At 36.6% G+C, this 23,742-nt stretch overlaps 1 protein-coding gene across 1 annotated transcript; it reads left to right on the forward strand.

Annotated features, from left to right (window-relative positions):
• Nucleotides 1-17,186: 17,186 nt before the first annotated feature.
• LOC112520003 (xyloglucan endotransglucosylase/hydrolase protein 9-like) lies at nt 17,187-18,082 on the forward strand. The gene is made up of 3 exons (XM_025128308.1): nt 17,187-17,411; nt 17,508-17,701; nt 17,962-18,082. The coding sequence occupies exons 1-3, from the start codon at nt 17,187-17,189 to the stop codon at nt 18,080-18,082; spliced, it is 540 nt and encodes a 179-aa protein (XP_024984076.1).
• Nucleotides 18,083-23,742: the final 5,660 nt, after the last annotated feature.

Below are 23,742 nucleotides of genomic sequence, written 5' to 3' on the forward strand. Positions count from 1 at the left end.
CTCCCCAAATACTTACACTGATCAAAAATCGGATCAAATTTTCTATATTCCCCTACCTCATAGCAAGAAGTGGACTAGGAATCATCCAATACATCAAATTATTGGTGATCCATCAGCACATATTCGTACCCGGTCTGCTACAGCTAATGAGTGTTTATATTCCATGTTTCTGAGTAACATTAAACCAACTAAGGTATCTGAAGCCTTAGCAGGTCCGGATTGGATACTCGCGATGCAAGAGGAGCTGAACCAGTTTGAAGCACAAAAAGTCTGGAGATTGGTACCTCGTCCCAACAATAAGACGATTATCGGTACAAAATGGGTATTCAAAAATAAAAAGGATGAAGATGGCGTTGTTGTTTGAAATAAGGCCCGGCTCGTCGCTAAAGGATACAATCAGCAAGAAGGTATTGACTACGACGAAACCTTTACCCCGGTTGCACGGATTGAAGCCATAAGGATGTTTCTGGCGTACGCTACACACAAGAACTTCACAGTATATCAGATGGACGTCAAGACAGCATTCCTTTATGGTCTTCTCAAGGAAGAAGTCTACGTTGCTCAACGGAGGGTTTTGTGGATCAGTCAAAGCCCAATCGCGTTTACATCCTCGATAGAGCCCTATACGGTCTTAAACAAGCTCCGAGAGCCTGGTATGACATTTTATCAGAATTTCTGGTAAAATCAGGATTCTCGAAAGGTAATATAGACACGGCCCTCTTTATTAAAAAGGAGAAGTTGGATATTATTTTGATACAAATTTATGTAGACGACATAATATTTGGATTTACGAACCCAAAATACTACAAAAACTTTTTTGCCTTAATGGTTTCGCGTTTTAAAATGAGTATGATGGGTRAGATGAACTTCTTTTTAGGTCTTCAAGTAAAACAATTATCTTCGGGAATTTTTATTTGTCAAACAAAATATATCTTTGATATCCTTAAGAAATTTAATTTGGAAAATTGTTTATCTAGCAAAACACCTATGGCTCATAGAACGAAAATACATGTTCATCCGTCTAGAAAAGCTATAGATCAGAAAACATATAGAGGGATGATTGGTTCTTTAATGTATTTGACGTCTTGTAGACCGGATATTATGTTTTCAACACATCTTTGTGCAGATATTAGGCTTATCCAAAGGAGTCCCATTTAAGTGTCGTTAAGCGCATTTTTCGTTATTTGAAAGGGACTGCTAATCTTGGACTCTGGTATCCCAAGGGTACTAGTTTTGAACTAACAGCTTACTCAGATGCAGACTACGCAAGTTGTATGTTGGGCAGGAAAAGTACTTCGGGACATCTACAATTTCTGGGAGACAAATTAGTCAGCTGGGCATCAAAGAAACAAAACTGCGTATCCATATCCACTGCTGAAGCAGAATATGTAGCTGCTGCTAGCTGTTGTTCTCAAGTTTTATAGATGCAGACACAGCTTAGAGACTACGGGTTTTATTTTAATAAAATTCCCATTTATTGTGATTCCAAAAAGTGCAATTGCCATATCATGTAATCCTGTTCAACACACTAAGACCAAACATATAGATATTCGGTATCATTTTATTAAAGATCATGTAGAAAAAGGAACCATTGAGTTGTATTTTGTAAATACAGWGTTTCAGTTAGCTGACTTATTTACGAAAGCTTTAGATGAAAAACGCTTTAGCTTTCTCGTATCTAAGTTAGGTATGCTTAATTTGAAATTTTGAATTTTTGTTAAAAAAAGTTCAATTTATTGAACTGTGTTTAATTCAAATTCATTTGGTCAAAATATCTATATTTTTTAATACAAATCAGTGTTTCAATTTTTTATTTGATTTTAAATTCTTTGATCGTGGAAATCTATACTTGAGGGGGAGTGTGGAATTTTATCTGCTTATCTGATTCATATTTTGAGAGAGAGTGAATTTATCTGTATGAACTAACTGGTTTAAAATTTTCTTACAGGTTATTAAATAATATCTAATTTTTTGAAAGATTTAGAGTTTAAAAATATAAGTGTTTGGCCGATTTAGACTAATCCGGATAACACTTTGTCCGATTTATTGCATATCCGGACAAAGCAGTGTCCGATTTAGGCTAATCCRGACAAAAGGTTATTCGATAAACTCTTATCCGGATAAGATTAGATATGTTTCCTAAGGAGTTGTGCGATGTTCTAAATCGCTTGATGTTATTGAGCGGATTCCTAAATCGCTTGTTTTCTTTGTGCGTTTTAAGTGTTTAAATCGCTCGTTCCTTGAGCGATTTAAGTCTTATATCGCTTATCCTTTGAGCGATTTATTGTTAAATCGATTGTCTCTTGTGCGATTTATTGTTAAATCGTTTGTGCCTTGAGCGACTTATTTTAAATCGCTTGACTCTTGTGCGATGTTCGTATAAATCGCTTGTGCCTTGAGCGATTTATCGTTCGGATTATCTCTTAGCTGTTTTCATCTATTCTAAATCGGACACCTCTTGTCCGATTTATCCTAATCCGGATAAGCCTTGAGCGGTTTAGAATTTGAACGATTTTTTACTTTGACTATAAATACTCGATCGTTTTTTACACTTCATTTTTCACTTTCACCATTTATCGTTCGCTACTGTTCATTGTCTTCTCCGGTTGCATATATCGCTCAAGTTCTTAAAGCCTTCATCCCAATCTCTGTATTCATCTTATTCTTCTTCCAAGGTTGAATATGTTTCATTTGGACTCAATTCATAATCCTTAGACTTGATACGTTCTTGGACCGAGACAAATTTGGACTGTATCTTAATAAAATCATAATAAGATCTAATCTGGTATATAATCGATTTTGGATTTTAATCGACTTAAAACTGTTTTGTTAAACATGAATCGGTTCTAATAAGGGTTTAATAACATAATAAGTTTTGGTTAATAGTGTTGACCGATTTAGTTTTTAGTTTTAGGTTTTCTTTTTGAATTTAGTTATGGTCGGATTTTTCACCGGAGAAGGTGACCGCAGTTTACTCCGATCAACCTTAATCCGGTTGATATTGTCCGATTTAGGGTCTTAGGATTTTTTTTTTTGGTTTTTCTTCGTCTGGATATCTAATTCGGCTTATTTTTAATTTTTTTTAGTTTTTATTTTTTTTAAGTTTTTTTGTGTTTTAGTATTTTTTTTAGTTTTAGTTTTTCATTTTTGATTCTTTTTAGTTTAGTTTTAGAATTTTATTTGTAGGTATTTTTTTTAGAATAATTTTTTTAGATAATTTTTTGTTTTGAGTATAAAATTTTTTTTTAGAATTTTTATTTAGTTAAATTTGTTTTTAAATTTGTTTTTTTTTAATTTTTTTAGTTTAAATTTTTTTTAGCTTGTTATTTTTTTTAGTGATATTATTTTACTTCGATTTTTTTAGTATTTTTTTCGTCTTTAATTTTTTTTAATTTTTTTCAATTGTTTTTAGAATTTTTTTTTACTTTGATTTTGAGGTATTAGCTTTGTTTCATTATTCAGGATCTAACTTTCTGAAAATTTTACAGGTATAAATGGCGGACCAACATAATCAGTCTGACGAGGAATACCATAATCCTTCGGTCAGGTCTGATAACATTAATAACCACCCCAGCCATTAAACCAACCAATCCCAGAAGAAATCCTCCTACCTCAAAACCAATTTCACGAAATAAAACCTAATAACCATTCATTCAATTTCGACATGCCCTCTGATTACCAGATAATTCCAGAAATCCTTCGCGGACATCCGATATCTTATGCCCTTTCTGCCCATTCTTCTGTCCCGATGATTTATCTCCAGCAGTTTTGGAACACGTTAGCTCTTAACTCTAAAACGAATCTGAAGAATATTGCGCCTTCCGGGACCGGGTTCGACAGGATTTGAATCATTGGTTACCGACGACGAACTCTGCCATGATATCAAACGATTAGGATACTCGCAAGAGTTGACTAATCCGTCGCAGTTCAAACGGCGATTTCTTCCGTCAATTTGGCATCCCATGTTTTCAATTCGCAACAGATGCCTAACATCAAAGACTGCCAGAATCGATACTTATAGCAGTTCGTTTCTTAAATTTTTCCATGGAGTTGTATTCGCGTGCAAGTATGACTACGCGTTGATAATATGGAACGAATTAGTCGAGCTAGTCAATGCAAAATGGTTTCCGTCTAAAGCAAGGAAGTTTGTGCCATTTCAAAGATTTATGCAATTATTCATTAAAGCCATGATGAACTCAAACGATGACGTCCCGGCCAGGGCAAACAATGAAGTTGGGCCATCGTTCGTCATGACTCGTATTCGGCAACACACCGAAGTTGAAGATTTGGACTCTATTATGGAAATCCCACCCGAGCTTTTTGCCTTCGCTTATCAGAGGGCTTAGTGTGTAATAGACTATAGGAGAGTGATAGATCCTATAGTTCAACCAAAACCGGTTGAACTTGCCCTTGGATCAACCCATGCCTCAGCTAAGAGAGAGGGTATAGCTTTAGATGAGAGTGTTCAGGAACAAGGGTTACCTGAACAGGGTTGTGAGCTGAGAGAAAATTTAAATGAGAGGGGTGATGAGGAGCGGGGATCCTCTGATCAGCATAGTACTTCAACAGAAAGTACTTCCATAACTTCTACAAGTTCGGAAGATACAATATCCGATAATCAGGCAGCTCAGGATGATGATCATGATGATGATGATGATAATAATGATGATGGTGCTGACAATCCTGCTCAACCGATGCTTTCTCAGAATATTCAACTCGGAACAGTGATTGAGAACATTAACGATATCTTTCCTAAGATAGAAGCTCCATAGACTTGAACAAGTCTACAATCTTTATTGTTCAATGTTGATGAATTTGGTTGAGTTTATGATGATTTTGATCGAATGCTGGAAGATGATCCAGTAGAAGGTGATGAGGGAGCTCAAGTTGAAAATGTTGAGAGGTTGAGTGTAAGGGACGCAGAAAAAGATGGTGAGTGTGAGAGTGGAGCACAAAATGAAGATCAAGCTCCTATCCCAAAATAAATAGTTGGGCACCCACATCTGCTATCGACATTCATCCGTTGAATGTTGGTATTGGAAAAGACATAGCTAGCCCAGCTATGCATCTACACACCCATCCCGACCACTTAACTGGTTCTCAACAACCAGTTGTTTCAATTCATCACGGGGATTTATCACATACTCTAATGGCTTCTCACTCAAAGAATGTAGATATTGAAATAAGCAGGCCGTTGCCCCAGCCTACGACTTCGATTATGTGCACCTCAAGTTTAGAGCCCATACACATAGGTACACGAGAGTCAAGAGCATCTGTTGCTCAAATTGAAGTTCTTAATGAACCTGTCGGAACGACCAGAATGGTGTCTTTTGACCTACCACAAGGACCGGTCGGAAGTCCTACCAGTGCTAACGTTATGCCAACACTGAACGTAGGCACAACAGTTTATTCAACTGTTGTCTCAACAGGTAATCTAAGTCATCCAGGAGTGATCTTACCCAACTTCATGTCAAAAGAATATTTGGACGACCCTAAAGGTTGTTCAAGATAACATGGAAGCACAAATTCTAAGTCTCAAAAGAATGTTGAAGAGGAAGGAGCCAGTAGTAGAAGATCAACCGTCTATGCCGTCACCATCGCCTGTACCCGAGCCATCGACGGTACAAGAGCAATCAGTGGATGAGCTTAAATCTCTGTTGTACGCCAAGTTGATGTCAACACAAAACCCTGATGCTGAAGATGCAGACCTGGTTGGGCTCCTCCGACAGCTTGTTGATGATGATCCCACAGTTAGAGCCTTAGAGTTTTTGGCCTTTCAAGATGTGGTTGCTTCTAACTTCTCAAAAGTTAGTAAGTTAATCACATCAAACACTCAAGCCCTAAAAAGTTCAATTGATGCCATCTCCGAACGGGTATCTATCTTAGAAGAGACATGCCAAGCTCAAGCCACTTCACTGAAAAGAAGACATGATGATCTGGACGATCCTGATCATCATGAGGGGGATAGAAAGAGACAGAAGCTGGCTGAGTCATCTGCTCGTGCTCAAAGTGTTGAAAGAGAGCCAACTTCTCAAGCTGTTAATGTCGAAATTCCTGTCCCGAAATCAACAAGGGAAAGGACTACTGAGCCAATAATTGTTGAAGATGAGACAATTTTGGAGACAAATCCAGCGATCGAGCCAATGGTTAAAAAGCCAACAGACTCCACGGTAGAAACAAGGTTGCTATTGGATTTGTCTGCCAATGTTGGATTCAATGAAGCGTTTGCTACTGAACTGGGTGGAGATCGAGATTTCGGTGAAGACATTGACAACATTGATGAATCATCTAGGATGTATTTCGACTTTGAAGAAGATATTAATGAAGAAGATCATGTCTTCCTATTCTAGGGTAATCGTCAGACTTTGCCTGAACCCTCCATTACAGTTGATCTTGGTGCGTCCGATACTCCGAGAGCGGCATTTGATCCGACTAAGATATTTACAAAGAACTATGTGTCGTTTGCAATTCGCGCCAACGTTCCAGGTTATGACCGTGCAAGGATCAGAAAACCTTATCTGGAGGACATTTATTTCGGTATCTTCCTCCGGCACCGCAAAGCTCTCAGTGCTGATAAGATTCTTGGGATTCATAAAGAATCTCGAGACTATCGTTTAGAGTACAAGCACTTTCTCAAGGCAAAGTGTCTCCCAATCAGCAAAGTTCGGACCAAACATCGAGTCATCTCAATCAAACAAATTGATGCCTAAAGACTTCTTTAAGTCTGGTATCCGATGTTTACTGTTACACGACAAGATGGGAAGGTCTGGGTATTTAGCGAAGCTGATTTCTCTAACTTTTATTTAGAAGATTTGGAGCATATGTACCACGAACTGCGGAACATGACGGTTAGAAGAGAAGGAGCACTTGTTGGTCTTAGTGCTATCAAAAGATTTATGCGGAGTCATGTCAAAGTGTCTATGGTTCTTGATGTCCAAATGGGTCTTGAAGACAGTCAAAGAATCATTAACTTGAAGAGACCTGATCAAGAGTTAGAATATATTGAAGGCTATCCGTTGTATATAATTCTTGAAGAACAGAGTTCGAGGTGGTATATAGTGCTGAGGGTCGGATACAGAAGTTCATGAGGTTCAACGAGCTGAATAAATATTGTGATGGCACTATCAGAATGGTGAGAGGGTTACTTGAGACGAGAAGAGCTGATAACGATAGAGCTGCGGAGTCAGAGAGGGTGAGTCCAAAGGATATGTATTTGCTGATCAATGCCTTGGATCTGCTTGATGATAAATTGCAGTATCATAATGCACTAAGGAGGCTAGAGACACTGCTCAGACTTAGAAAGACCAGATTTACAATGTCTCGACCTTGAATCCAAAGGGGGAGATTGTTGGGTTCAAGTTTATGCTTAAATGTTGTATTCAAGTTCTCCCATTGTAATGCTTTTGTAATAGTTAGTCTTTACTATTTCCTTAGTATAAATAGTTTTAGCTCTCTTAATTATAATAAGTTCAGTTCAAAATTCTGATTAGAGTTTTTAATCACTTGTACTTTCTCTCAAGAAATTCAATAGCATCTTTGGTGAAATTCTCTCTCTACTCAATCTTGATTCTTGTTCTTGAACAATTGTTCTGATTTGTATGATTTTGGGGACATCATTATGGGTCTGGTTGAGGTATGGGTTCTGGTTGGGTGGTGTCTATTTAGGTAGGTTCGGGCTATGTAGGCTCTGGTTGGGTTATGGGTTCTATTTGGATGGGCTCTAGTTGTGGTTGGGTAGGTTGGGTTATGAAGGGTTCTGGTTGTGTGGGTAAGGCGATGGATGGTTCTGTTTGAGGAGGTGTTGGTGATGGAGTGAAGGGTAGGTTTATTTCTGGCTGAGGGGAAGGTGGGTTTTCAGAAGATGAAGAACTCACCACAATTGGTGAGAACTCATTGGTTGTGGGTATGGGTTCTTGGGTGTAAGTGAAAGGACATGTATATTTTGTACATCTTCAAAGGGCTGAGCCTCTGGTTCCCTAGCTTGAGTTTTCTTGGGTTCCTTGGGTTTGGTGTGCTTGAGATGCTGGAGGTGGTGGTGCAGCTGTTGCTATTGGTTCCTGGGTTCTCCCCCTCATGAAGACCTAGACCATGATCATCTTGCTTAGGGTCATCATGCCTCGGCCTCTTAAGGGGGCGACTTGATGAGCAGGAGGCTCTGCTCCTCTTCTTAGTCATCCTGAAGGAAGCGAGATACTTCCTCAGGGCCTTCCTTTTTCGAGTCTCCTCCATTGTTAGGAGGAGGGAGTTGGTGCGCGTCTGTTGTTCTTCAAGATCTTGGAGAGAGCCTTGGTTGGTTCTGCGGCCTTGTGTGCAAATCTGGCACTTATCTCGTATATGACTTCCTTAGAGAGGGCTCGAAGGTCCGCTCTGGTGACCGTGTTTGTTGGAGTGGAGGTGGAGGTTGAGGTTGTGATTGGTGGGAGAATGGTGATGGAATATATCATTTGCCTCACCTCTGTAGCAAAGGAGGTGAAAGCTTCATCGGTTGAGGAAGCTGCAGAGGGGGGTGGAGGGGGGTTGTTTGTGGTAAGTTGGCTATTATGGTGGTGGGTAGGGTGGTGATAGAAGTGTTTATGGTGTTAATTTGAGTGGTGAGGGAGGCGAAGGCTTCATTGGTCGTAGTAACTTCGGTCGTGAGGGTTGCGAGGGTGGCAGTGATGGCTTGGTTTCTGGCGGTTGGGAGGGTGGAAAGTGAGTTATGCTGTTAGACCATAAGTTGTTGAAATATCTGGATGTGTGTGGTGTTGTCCCTCGATTGAGCCTCAAGGGACGCAAGGGATTGTTGAATCGATGAAAGATCTATCGATGGTGGGGATTCAGCAATCCTTGCCAAGCTGAGTTTAAGGTCATCCAAGGACCGCTGAATCGAGTCTGCAAAGGCCTAGAACTCGGCCTTTGTGACCAACTTTGCAATTGGGGTAACCCCTGCAGCAACGGATGTTGTAGGTTGAGCCTCAGTTCCAGAGGCGCCTTCAACACATGCTTTTGTATGTGTGGGTAGTGGCAAGCTATGAGGCAAAGTAGCTCTTATCTCTTCATCACATCCCTGTTGGGAGAGAGGTGATGGATGGTGTGGTTCCTCGGCTTGTTCATCTCCAGAGGCCCGAAGGGTGGCCTCTGGATGGCTGGTTTGGGTTAGGTTTGGATTGGGTCGACCTTGTTCAATACCCCTTTGGCCTTGATCGCCAGGGATAGTTGATGTGGTTGCCCTTGGGGGGGATGGGATAGATGTGTGTATGGGGCCAGGGGATGCTGAAGGAGTGTCATCATCATCATCTTCATCATCCGATGAAGACGACTCCTCTTGCGATCCCTCGCTTGTATCGGGGGACGACTCTATGTGCTCCAGGGTAGCTAGCCTCGGTTGTTGGACCAGCATGGAACTCTCATATGACCTACGGCATGTAGATGTTGTGGGGATCACGCTGAGCATTGCCCTTGAAAGGGGCCTTTCTATGGGGTAACCATCCTTCGAGATGGTTGGGCGATGGCCATTCATGAGGTATTATGGGGTGAATGGCTCCTCGCTTAGCAGGTTGTGCCTCCTCATCGCATCCCTTATGAACAACGCAAGGAAACGCGGGAAGAGCATCGATGAAAGTGGCTTTCTTGTAGTTACTACCTTGTTTTCTTGATGACAGCGACATGTATCTTATTGTAGATCAGCAGGGCGTAGTCCAGGGGAAGGTTGAAGAACAGACCATACATGATGGTCATAATGTTGATGTTCCCCTGGTCCATACTCCCAAGTTTGCACATGAGGGCTCTATTGAGGATGGAGAAGAACATGTTCCACATCGAGGGCAGAAATTGCCTCTAGAAATCTAAGGCATTGCGCAAATCCCTGTTGTAGCCCAACATCTTGCTGAAACGTAAGATGTTGGAACTTGTTGGCAGTTCGGCATAGTGGCTGATCCCAAGTTCCTGTCTTGTTAGAATGAACAGGACCTTGGAGATTTTGGCGCGGGAAATCTTTACCGAACACACCATGTCATTTCGGACGTCCATGTCCCCCATAATCCCGCGGCTCTTCGGGTAGAACTCGCAGGTTTGCCAATATTGCTGTACATATTTGACCGACACCCTGTTGTCGGAGAGGGTGAGGGCCGGTTGTAGAATACAGTTTTGGAAGAATTCAATCATTATAGTAAACCTATCCTCGTAGAGATTGGTGCGAAGGTCGATCGAATGGTTGTTCGGCTTGATCGGGAGGAAGACAATGGCACGGTTGTCGGTGCCGGTCGACTGCACGTGACTGTCGTTGTTGTTGTTTGATTCGTGGGAGGCGGATGACACCATTTTCATAGTTAGGGAAGTTGCAGGTTCGTCTGAGTTTGGATGGTCTTGAGAGAGTATTGTGTGCATAAAGAATGGAATGGTGGGGACGAAGGGTTTATATAGTGGGTGAATGGGAAGGGTTAGGTAGAAGAAAATTATTATTTTAATGGTTAAAAGAGGGTAATGATGGGTTTTGGGGACGTTTGGTGAAAAGGTGGTTATGATTGTGATCGTGAGCCGTAAAGCCTGCTCACGATCATAAATGCATAGGTGGATAGGGACACGTGTTGAGTGGGGGTGGAGTGATTTGAGAAATGAAGGGTTTCTAGGGAACACCCTTTTTCAAGTTGTCAGGCGCGTGTGGGCGGGTAAAAGACCTTTAATATATTTGAAAATATTTTAAAATGATTACTTTAAAGGATAAACCTTAAGAATAAAGATATAAATAAAATTTATAATTTAAAATTCCACCTTTTTATTGTAATATTTAACAAAGTTTTTCAATAAAATATGGGTTTTATGGGAAAACAAGTCATGTCTTTGGAACTAGAGGGGCTCTAGTTGGACATGACAATGATGTGGGGGAACCAAAGGGTCTCTGGTTATGAATGATGAATTACTTCATCATATAATGTTGGGTTTTATGAAACAGAGGCTCTGGATAGACAAACCAGAGGCTCTGGGTGATCATTGTGAACCCTTAGATGTAAAACATACCCTTTATGATCGAATATCACCTACGTCATTTCCAGTTTCGAGTTCCACGAAACAGAAGCAAAGCTTCCCGGCCTCCTGCCTCCTTGTGTGGAAATGCTGAGAAGTGGGTCCATGTAAATAATCGAGACCTGAACGGTGGGAGGTCACAGAGAATTTACCCAGAGGGTCTCTGGTTAAATGCAAGGGATGAAATACTTCATTGATATAGAATTTTTGTGATCCAGAGGCTCTGGATACACGAACTAGAGACTCTGGGTGGGAAAATGTAAGTTTAAAGAACCAAGGTATTGAACCAGAGGGTCTCTGGTTGAATGGGGATGTACAACCAGAGATGGGAGTGACTCAATATGGATCCTTAATGATGAATGTGAAATGCAAAACTCCCCCTCAAGAGATGCATGGGGATGTGCAATGAGTAAAAACTCCCCTTAAAATCAATAAGGGAGGTGAATGAGATGACTAGAGGCTCTGGTCTATACAACCAGAGGCTCTGGTTGTGAATGATGGTGCAAAAAGATATGAATGATGGTTAAGATGATGTAAATTATGATGGAGATGATGGGTCTATAGGACCAGAGGGTCTCTGGTTCCAAAGACTTAGAATCAAGAGGCTCTGGTCTTTAGAACCAGAGGCTCTAGTTGCATGGAAGATGCAAAATGAGATGAGAATTCAATGATAAGATACTTTATGATGACCAAGTTGGACCAGAGGGGCTCTGGTCTCAAAGAACTTGGAACCCAGAAGCTCTGGTCTTTGCAACCAGAGGCTCTGGTTGCAAAAAGAGTGAATTATGACCAAGTGAAATGTATGAGAAAACGAATGAGGGAGAACAAGTTGGACCAGAGGGGTTTTGGTCACAAAGACTTGAAATCCAAAGGCTCTGGTCTATAGAACCAGAGGCTCTGGTTGGGAAGGGGATACTTAGTGAGAAAAACACAAAGTATTTTCTTTGGACCAGAGGGGCTCTGGTTCCAAAGGGAATGAAATTTTGGCCAAATATAAACAAGTATTTCTAATTGGCTAGAGGCTCTGGTTTGGAGTACTTGGTTATGAGGGTCATGTTAATGTATCACTTTTAGGCATAACCAAGAGATATTGAGGATCTCTGGTTTGAAAAGATAGATTGCCTCTAAGTGGTGAGATTGAGCATACCCATCTTGCTGACAGGAAGTAGAAATCTTTTCTCATCGAGTGCTCTTGTGAAAATGTCAGCAAGTTGAATCTCTGTAGGAACAAAGTATATCTCTATTGTTCCCTTTTCTACATGATCTTTGAGAAAATGGTACCTGACATCGATGTSCTTAGTCTTGGAATGCTGCATAGGATTTGCAGAGATAGCTATGGCACTCTTGGAGTCATAGAGAATGGGAATCTTTTCATATTGGAATCCACAGTCCTTAAGTTGGGTCTTCATCCAGGTTATGAATAACCTAAATATATCGTATAGATGGAAAAAGTGAAGAACACTCAAGAACACAATGAGAATATTCAAGAATAATATTGAGTGCCGAATGATTCACTTTTATTCAAATGATTGGCGGAAAAAGCGTTAACGATTACAAGAATAGTAAAGCCTATTTATACTAGTAATCTAATTATGGAGAATGCTATCTATGGAAGATATTTAGCAAATCCCTTATGAAAGGAAAGCAATCTAGACTTATGGAGAGTAAATAAGGCAACGTAACTAATGGAGAATCCAACTGTCGATTCGCCATCTCTAGCTGTCTTCTAAAGGGTGTGTTCAACCGAGTCTTGTGATCTTCTTCATAGAGTATCTCTGGTTGAACTGTCATGGAAAACTCCAAGTGTTGGTAACCAAAGGGGTTATGGAGATGGGCAGGTCATCGCACCTATGAACGTTCATCGCACCTCTGGTTGTATTTGGCACTTAGACTTTTTGCTTGAGAGTCTTCCATCGGCCTTCTGCTCTTTCACACTTGTTGTATTTTTCATTACTTTACATATATGAGTGATGGGGTCTAACAATATTTGTATAAACACTTTTCAGAATTCTATGACAAGTGGTCTCCCAACTTCACACGAAACTCTTGCAACAAGCAACCACTTTGCTAGATTTATACAGAATAACACTATTGCTAAATCGTCAAAGAGAACTCGACAATCTTTAGAGATCAATTGTATACCTGTATTTGGGAAGGACGCTCCTAGTTCTACGACTATGCCATCTCAAAGGTTCACAAATGAAGGCGTAATGGTTTGTTTGGTAAACAAATTATAATTTTTTTGTGTTGAACTTTACTTCGTTTCACAAGGAATATATTTTTGTAGAATATAAAATGCAGACTGGCACATCCAGATCTAAGAAACATTGTTGCACACAAGACTATCTTCCACTCATATTCACAACAGAGCGTGCATAGAGTTCCACTTCGGAATGATTGCTACAAAGTCTCAATTGACAGAAAAATAAAACCAGCTGCATTTTTACCTATCCAATCGGGTAAGCACAAGACTGTAGAAGAAGCTTATCCAAATTTTGTCGCTTGGCCAAAAGACCTTATCCCGGACTCGAAGGTTAGCTACTTAACTAATTTAGCGCTTCATTTGTTTTAATGGACAATCATGCATGCATGTCTTAATGCATACCACATTGAGTTATTAATTCTTTAAACACGATAAATATTAGTTCATGTTTTTGTTTGAAATGTGGATTAGGTTTGTATTTTATAATTTATGTTGGGATTGTTCTACAGATTGTTTTCATTTTTCAAATTTTTGGCTTGTTGAATTTCTTGTTTTCGTGCAGGTACTGCATACTACTTTTGATGAGCATAAAGAGAATCAAAATAAGAGGAAAAAAGAAGTACAGAACTAATAATCAGTTAAAGACGCCAAACATACGAGGAGTACGTTTAACAAGAAAAACATTGATTTAGATGATGCATAAGCTTATTATAGATACTTAGAAAGAAACTTTTTGACACAACTGATTTTTACTATTTTACTTTGGATACATTATTCATATAATTATCAATACTATTTTAATGGTTGTCTCTATATTGATAATCATTTTGAACTTCTTTTAGCTTTTATTTTTGCCGGATATTTTCAAAACCGTTTGCAGAGGGTAGTATATGGCAACGGTTTCGAAAAATAAACGTCACTATATGTTATGATACGGTGACCATTTTGAATAATAAATGTCACCATACATCATGTCATGGTGATGTTTTTCAATAAATAAACATCACTGTATGTCACGTTACAATAATGGTTTTAAGAAATAGACATCACCTTTTGTCATGTTTCATTGATGGTTTTTGGAAAATACACATTATCTTATGTTATGGTCATGGATTTGGCAAATAAATGTTATCGTATGCCATATTACAGTGGCAATAGTATAAAATAAATGTTACTATATATCATGCTACGGTGACAGTTTTGAATAATAAATGTTATTTACATCACTCTACAGTGAGATTTTAAAAAATAAATGTCACTATACGTCCTACTACAGAAACAATTTTAAAAAATAAACGTTATCATACGCCCTACTACGGTAATGGTTCGAAAAAATAAATGTCACTGGATGTCATGCTATTGTGACAGTTTTAAATAACAGACATCATTGTATGTTGTGTTCCGGTGACGATTTTGAGAAATAAACATCAATGTATGTCAAGCTACAGTGACGGTGTTTGAATGTAAACGTCAACATAGGTCATGCTATAGTGACGATTTTGAAAAGTAAACGTCTCCATATGTCATGTTACAATGACGGCTTTTAAATAGAAACGTCAACGTATGTCATGTTACAGTGACTACTTCATAAAATGAATGTCATTGTACGTCATGCTATGGTGACGATTTAAATAATGAATGTCAATGTATATCATGTTATGATAACGGTGTTTACAAATAAACGACACTATATGTCTTGCTATGGTCACAATTTTGAAAAAATAAACGTCACGATATGTCATGCTAGGGTGACAATTTTTTAATATAAACGTTAATATATGTCATGCTAAGATAACGATTTTAATAAATTAGTGTCACCGTATGTTATACTACGGTAACGGTTTTAGAATGAAAAAAGAACGAATTTTATGTACATTTAAATATTTAATATGACGATTTTAGCCTATGGTAACAGTTTTAGAAAGAAAAAGGAACGAATTTTATGTACATTTNACGATTTTAGCCTATGGTAACAGTTTTAGAAAGAAAAAGGAACGAATTTTATGTACATTTAAATATTTAATATGACGATTTTAGCCTATGGTAACGGTTTTTTATGTGATTTGATAACGTTTTTTAAACGTTACCAAAAGTGTATCAAAAGTGATGGCATCTACGGTGACGATTTTTGTGTCCACAAAAACCATTACATATGCCTACGGTGATGATTTTTAACGGTCACTTAAGACCATATTTGTACTAGTGTTCTTCCACGGCGACGCCTCCCGCACAGACCTCCTCCTCCGGTCCTTTCCAATCTCCAGTAAACGCCAATGGAACTCTCCATATCAACACCCACCAACAATATGGTCCTGCCACCACCTCCATCCATCGCTTATAAACATCGTATTGTGCTATTAAACCCCTTAGACCCCCGCCCTTCCTTCTTTAAATCTGTTTTATATATTTGTACGGAAGCTTTAAATACTTGTACAATTATACTAAAATTTAAGATTGTTGCAAAATGGTTAAAATATCCTTCATGTCATCATTTCAAAGTTATCTGAATTTTATCTTAAGTAAGACGTAAAATTCAGCTGGGTATTATTTGGGTCATGTCATCACTAGGAGGTAATCATAATCAAGTAATCGAGACCCTTTAATGTAAAAAGTTTGCTAAAGCTAATGATAACTTTGAAAGTTGATTCCCCAAAATAGGAATCAGGCTAAAGCTGGTTTCATTTTAATACAATTTTCACAATGAGAAAAATCCAATGGACTTCCTTATTTTGACAATATAGTCTTTAGACACATTTCTTGAATAAATAAATTTTAGCAATTACTGGGGCTGGACAAATAAATTACTAAACTAACTGAAACCGGAAAAAAAACCTAATGGTCACTACTAGAATACCGACTATATTCAACGGGAATTTTCAAGAAAAAAGTTGTATATAATTTTCGATAGACTATTGAGAAAAAGCAATGCATCTTTTTTAGAATTTTAAACGAATTTTAAGCAACATGTGTTTCGTCAAAAAAATTAGATGTATTTTTGACGGATAATTGATGAAATATGCCTTCATCGAAAGTCTGTTCAAGATTTTCAAAAAAAATATATGATTTTCTTTTATTTTGAAATCCCTCGATGGTTTCCGTCGAAAATTATTCAAGAAATTAATAATTAATTTTTGAGATTTCGTCCAAAAGTTGTTGAAAATTTCAAAAAATCCTTAAAAATTTGAATCTAAAACAAAATAATTATTTGGAGGGAATCTAAATTAAATTTGAATCTAATAAAAATAAAGCAGTTAATTAGATGGATTCGATTTGTCCATAATTATTTTTATCAATTTTTAATTTCCGTCGAAAACTTTATTTTTAATTTAGCGATTCATTGAAAAACATCAATTCTACATTTTGATCAACCATTCAAGTGAATTATTAAAGTCTCTTATTTTATAAATGAATTATTTGGGTCTAAGATGTGTCATATTGGATATTATTAGTCGTTAAAGAGTCTAAATATATATATTTATATGTGTGTAAATTAATTATGTACACATCTACATATGGATAAATGATTTATTGTTACTACTAATTATCGTAGCGTACATTGTTTCTCATCCATACTACTTTATTAAGCATTTTTACTCAAAGTCTTAAATTTATAAATACCCAAAATACCCCTTTACCTTTAAAATCTTAAAGTCTTAATCACAATACAATAAGCATAGAGTACAACTTCTTAATACATACGACAACACTACTTTTAAGCCTCCATCCCTTTGGTTCTTTCAGACTTCATGCTCCCCAAAGCTACTATTCCCAAATCGGCGATTTAAAAAATCGAGTACAACTTCTTAATACATAATTACATACCACAACACTACTCTTAAAATTTAATATTCCCAAGACACGCCTCCCTCCCTTCGGTTCTTTCAGACTTCGCGCTCCCAAAGCTACGATTCCCAAAGCGGCTATTTAAAAAATCGATTCCCATACTCGAATACACTCCATCTCTCCATTCAAACGCTTCTCGATGCGGCAGGAGCAGGAGCACTGTCTTTGCTTGGTTCTGTATATGGCACTGGTGAGGATGAGGATGGTGGAGCCGAGCATGCATCATCATCTAGAGGTGTATCTGATGTTCCCATCCCTCTTGCAGCATGGATTTTCGTCCAAATCGAAGTATATGTTTAAAAAAGTTAACATTCAAATCAAGCTTGTTGAAGGTGATTCCGCCGGAACTGTAACTGCATTTTACGTGAGTTGATTCCGATGAATTTAAATATGAAATCGTTTTGCTCGTTCGGTGTTTGATTCATTTTCTAAACGGTGTTCATGTTCGTAATCTGTTCASATGTCATCCGRCGGTCCCAAACACCRTGAGTTCGACTTCGAGTTCCTCGGAAACACCAYCGGCRAACCTTACGTCGTCCAGACCAATGTTTACGTCAATGGCGTCGGAAACAGGGTACAACGATTGAACCTCTGGTTCGACCATACCAAAGACTTCCATTCCTACTCCATCCTCTGGAATCAGCATCAAGTTGTGTAAGTTCCATAACAGTACAAGTCCTTAAAGCACTCGGGAATCACACCACACTACTTTATGTTGTACAATTCGATACTCATTTCACTCTCCCTTCTTTAATTCGCAATGATGGGTCTGAAAAAGAAAGCAKGCAACGTAAATAATTTACTTATTATCCATCGAGTATCTCATCTTACTTTTGATTATTACAAATTCTAATGCATAATGTACAAGCGTTTATTGCACACTGAATGACCTTCGCCTGTCGTAAATAATGCAGGTTTTTGGTCGACGAGACGCCGATCAGGGTTCACTCTAATTTGGAGCACAAGGGTATACCGTTTCCTAAAGATCAAGCCATGGGTGTGTACAGTTCGATATCCCTTGTTGATCCTTGTTGATCCTTCACTAATTTTAATAATTTTTTTAAAAAAGAAAATTTAAATTATGTATTTCTTATATAATAGTATACAAAACTTGCCTATAAATTGAAAGTAACAAATTGAAACTGTTTAACAAATTAAAAATAATTAATTCATACAATTTAAAATATCAAATTCATACAATTTAAAGTTTGGGAGTTAGCTAGGTAACAATCTGACTAGTGGGAGGGTCGGGAGGGGGAATGTATCCTTGCTTTCATATAAAAGCAGCAAAATGCTTGGATAACGAGTTCTGCTCGGCTAACTGGACAACTTGTAAAAGCTATTGCTCCTCCAGATCTGCCTTACTCTTCTGTTCAACCTCCAGCTCAATCTAATTGCATTCATCCATTTCAGTAATCGTTGCTTTCAACTCGGCTACCTATAAATATTCAATATTTGATAAAAATCAGTAATTTGTTGGCAGTGAAAAATAATGACATGATGTATAACAATATAACCAATATATATATATATATATATAGGGGTCCATTCAAGGAAGAACTGACTAGTTTGTGGTAACTGTGAGATCCAATCTCAACCACAAATCAATAGATAAATTAGGAAATTTATAATTTTGGTAATTTTTAATTAAAATTTTAATGCAAGGACATTTTAGGTATTTTCTCTCCTCTCTACCCTCTTCTCTCTCCATCCCCGTCTAAATGCTATGGCCTCCGGTGATACCACAGTGTGATACTCAAAGCACATATAAGATGCATTGTGATACCACTGTGTTACATATCCGATCGACTGTACAAATGACCACAGTGTGATACCCAATCACATATAAGATGCATTGTGATACCACTGTGGTATCACCGGAGGACGGAGGCCGGGAGACGGAGAGAGAAAAGAGGAGAGAGAAGAGAAAATACCTAAAATGTCCTTGCATTAAAATTTTAATTAAAGATTACCAAAATTATAAATTTTCTAATTTATCTATTGATTTGTGGTAGAGATTGGACCTCACAGTTACCACAAACTAATTAGTTCTCATTTGATTAGGCCTCTATATATATATATATATATATAAGAGGTTTACTTTGCAAACCACGTTATTTGTACAAACCGTACAAACCTCATTCAACCAATCATAATTTTTCATTTTGTTCATTTTTTTTGTAACTATGAGAGGTTGATTAATCATTTTTATTGTAGAGGGTGTTAATCATGGATATTATCATCTTCATTAAAATTTCATTAAATATTGTATGAAACAATTTTATAACCATATATGAAACAACTTCATCAAAAAAAAAAGTATTATATGAAACAATTTCACAAAATTAAACAATTTCATGAAATTTTTTCATAAGATTAAACAATGAAATCGACGGATGAGGATGGTTTGAACGGTTTGTACAAATTGGGTGGTTTGCATTTGATTTCTCCTGTATGTATGTATGAATGTATGTATGTATGTATGTATGTATGTATGTATAGAGAGAGAGAGAGACGTTATGTTGTTAACCGCCTAATCAATACAAACAGTGCTAACCGGGTATTTTCCTTTTTCATATATTGATAACACATTCGTTAATTATTTGAATTCACTTAATTATCACATTTATTAATTATCTCATTCACTTAATTATCACATTCTTTAATTATCTCATTCACTTCCCGTTTAGAAACAAAATCGTAATGAACTTTAAACAATAATCATTGTCTTACTTATGAATTTAAAAAAAATCATTGTTTCACTTATGAAATTTTAAACGAAAATTATCATTTCACCTATGGCCTTTTTTATTTTACCTATGAACTTTGTTTAAACTTTTTTTATCACTTTCTGGTTTTGCCTTTGAACTTTGGTAATAATTTTGGAACAACCAAAAGTCATAGACGAAACAACATTTTATAAACTTTAAAACAAAAACCATCATTTCATCTATGAACTTTGTTTAAACTACCTTAATTATTTCCTTCACTTTCTAGTTTCGTCTATGAACTTTGATAAATAATTGAATTTAAGAGATAAATATTAAAACCTAATTCAAGGGATAAAGGAAAAAAGATTAATTCCAAAAATAAATCATAATTTGTTCCAATGTTGGCCTTCATTAATTCCATTTAATATATTTCTTTTTTCATCAATTTATAACCTCCAGTTTAACTATAATTGTTGGTAAAAAATGAACGTCTCAGATGAGTTAGTAAAGTTAGTACTGATTAACTCTTAGCAAATGGATATGCCTCTCTCTTTATTTAAATATATATATATATATATATATATATATGTGTGTGTGTTTGTGTACACCTCAATTAGATCTCTTACGAACAATTTAGAGTTATTATACCCACTTAAACCAAAATGAACCATTTAGAACCTATCATGACCTATTTAGTCTTAAATAAGACCTATATACTCACTTAAACCACCATGACCCATTATACCTTAATTAGACCCTTCAAGGGCTATTCAGACTTACTATGATAAATTTACAACCATAATGCCGGTTTACATCATTGTGACCAATTAAGGACGCAATAACCTGTTATACCTCAGTTAGATTCATTAAAGTCTAATCAAACTGATTATATGACTCATTTAGACCCATCTTGATGCATCCAGGGGCAGAGCAAGAAATAAAGGATAAGGGGTTCAGTGTCATATTTAATTGTAGAATAATCACTATTAAGTATTGTATTTGATAACAGAAACTTACATATGAGATTAACACAAATTTATGAAGGATACTTTGATTTATGATCAAGTTGATATGGTCCAACACTACCTCAAAATGTCACTTAGGCAACAAATGAAAAATGTTGCCTAAGAGGAGTTTATATGTGCGTAAGGCTTAGGCAACAAACCCGTGTTGCCTAAGCAGTGTTGCCTTCTCAATGTTGCATAAGAACCAAGGCAACATATGCAAACATAATATGTTGCCTAAGCGGGCTTCTTAGGCAACACACAAAAGGTTATGTTGCCTAAGTAAAAAACATATGTTGCCTTAGATACCAGCTTAGACAACATACTCTATCTGAATATGTTGCCTAAGATATCAGTTTAGACAACATATTCTATCTGACTATGTTGCCTAAGATATCAGCTTAGACAACATACTTTATCTTCATATGTTGCCTTAGATATCAGCTTAGACAACATACTCTATCTGAATATGTTGCCTAAGATATCAACTTAGACAACATACTCTATTTAGATATGTTGCCTTTGAACTGTAATTAACATAATATAATATTTCTTTTAGGCAACATTTATATTGTTTAATTGTTGCCTAAGAATTTTGTGTACCATGATGCAATTTTTTTCTTTCACACTTTTTACAAATGAATCTCAAACAAGCAAACAAACAACCAAATGTTGTATACAAACAACTTTTATAACCAAACAAAATTAATAAGTTCAATAATTGAAAGATAATTTTTTTTCCTAAATAAGTCTAAAAGTAGGCAACAAGTTCAATAACACAAAATTAAAAACTTAACCTAAAGCGTGAGATGTCAGGGTTGTTGTGTTAGAGTTTGAATCACTAGCACCCAACATAGTCATCAATGATTGTATCATCTTTCTTTGCTCGGCAGCTTCCTTTTTTGCCTCATGTTGTCCCTCTTTTAACAAGCGAATCTCCTCGTCACGCTCGGCAAGTTGTTGCCGCAAATATTCCTCGTCAACTGCAGATACTGGCTTAGAGAATCCCTTCGCCGGTCCTCTCATCCTTGCAGGTCTAACCGCCAAGCTACTCATACCTCGTTGACTTGAAGACGCTCGATCACGTATTATATTCAACCTTTGTTGTGATACAGTAGGTATATTTGTAACTTCACCGTGTTGATCCCACACAGTATAATTTTTCATTATACCAACATCTTTCAAATGGAAAATTATATCTACCTCATTTTGAAATAACATGTTGCCACAGTCTATGCAGGGACATTTATAATAACCATTCCAACTCACTGAATTCTTTTTAGCAAATTCCAAAAATGCATATATTCCAAAAATGTATTTTTTCTCGAATCTTTTTAAATTCATCCAACTTTTGTCCACATTTTCTGTCATATCTATATGTGAAAAATAAATGCATGCATATAGTAAGAGCTATAGATATTTTTAGACACGCAGTAATCCAAATTTACATGAAATAACTATAAAATTAGACAAAATACAATAATAATTACCTAATAATCTTATATGGCTTTTGATGATGAATACAACGTTTGTTGGAAGACAAAACTCGGTAATATACTCCAAATCACGTCCCAAGCCCTTAGAAACAAAATATTGGAAATGAAGATTAGATATTGGAAATGGGGAAACTACAAATATATATAGCTGATTTTCATCTTAGGCAACATAGAAACAAGAATATATATTGCCTAAGAAAGCTCTAAAGCAACAAGCACAATAGATTATATGTTCCCTAAGTAAATGTGATGGATTTATCGTACAATGCCAGTTGTCACCCTTAAAACGTTCACCTACCAGGAGTTATTATGCTTTTAAGCTTAGGCAACATAGAAACATGAATATATGTTGCCTAAGTAAATTATGATAAATCTTTTGTACAATGCCAGTTGTCACCTTGGAAGCATCAATTTGTTTACCTTAGGCAACCTAAAAACAAGAATATATGTTGCCTAAGTAAATTGGGTTGAATTTATAATTTTTACCTTAAGCAACATAGAAACAAGAATATATGTTGCCTAAGTAAATTGGGTTGAATTTATAATTTTTACCTTAGGCAACATAGAAACAAGAATATATGTTGCCTAAGTAAATTATGATAAATCTTTCATACAATGCCAGTTGTCACCTTGGAAGCATCAACTTGTTTATAAGTAAATTGGGTTGAATTTATAATTTTTACCTTAGACAACATAGAAACAAGAATATATGTTGCCTAAGTAAACTGGGTTGAATTTATAATTTTTACTTTAGGCAACATAGAAACAAGAATATATGTTGCCTAAGTAAATTATGATAAATCTTTTGTACAATGCCGGTTGTCACCTTGGAAGCATCAACTTCTTTATAAGTAAATTGGGTTGAATTTATAATTTTTACCTTAGACAACATAGAAACAAGAATATATGTTGCCTAAGTAAATAGGGTTGAATTTATAATTTTTACCTTGGGCAACATAGAAATAGGAATATATGTTGCTTAAGTAAACTTTGTTGGATTTATGTTTTTACCTTAGGCAACATAGTATAAGAGTATATGTTGACTAAGTAAACTTTGATGAATTTCAAAAAAAATGGGGAAACTACAAATATTTATAGCTGATTTTAATCTTAGACAACATAGAAACAAGAATATATGTTGCCTAAGAAAGCTCTAAAGTAACAAGCCCAATAGATTATATGTTGCCTAAGTAAATGTGATGGATTTATCGTACAATGCAGTTGTCAACCTTAAAACTTATGCCAACCTTTAAACCTTCAACTACCAGGAGTTATTATGTTTTTAAGCTTAGGCAACATGGAAACATGAATATATGTTGCCTAAGTAAATTATGATAATCCTTTGTACAATGCCAGTTATCACCTTGGAAGCATCAATTTTTTACCTTAGGCAACATAGAAACAATAATATATGTTGCCTAAGTAAATTGGGTTGAATTTATAATTTTTACCTTAGGCAACATAGAAACAAGAATATATGTTGC

Source organism: Cynara cardunculus (genome assembly GCF_001531365.2).
Source record: "Cynara cardunculus var. scolymus isolate 2C chromosome LG 10, CcrdV1, whole genome shotgun sequence".
Lineage (NCBI taxonomy): Eukaryota > Viridiplantae > Streptophyta > Magnoliopsida > Asterales > Asteraceae > Cynara > Cynara cardunculus.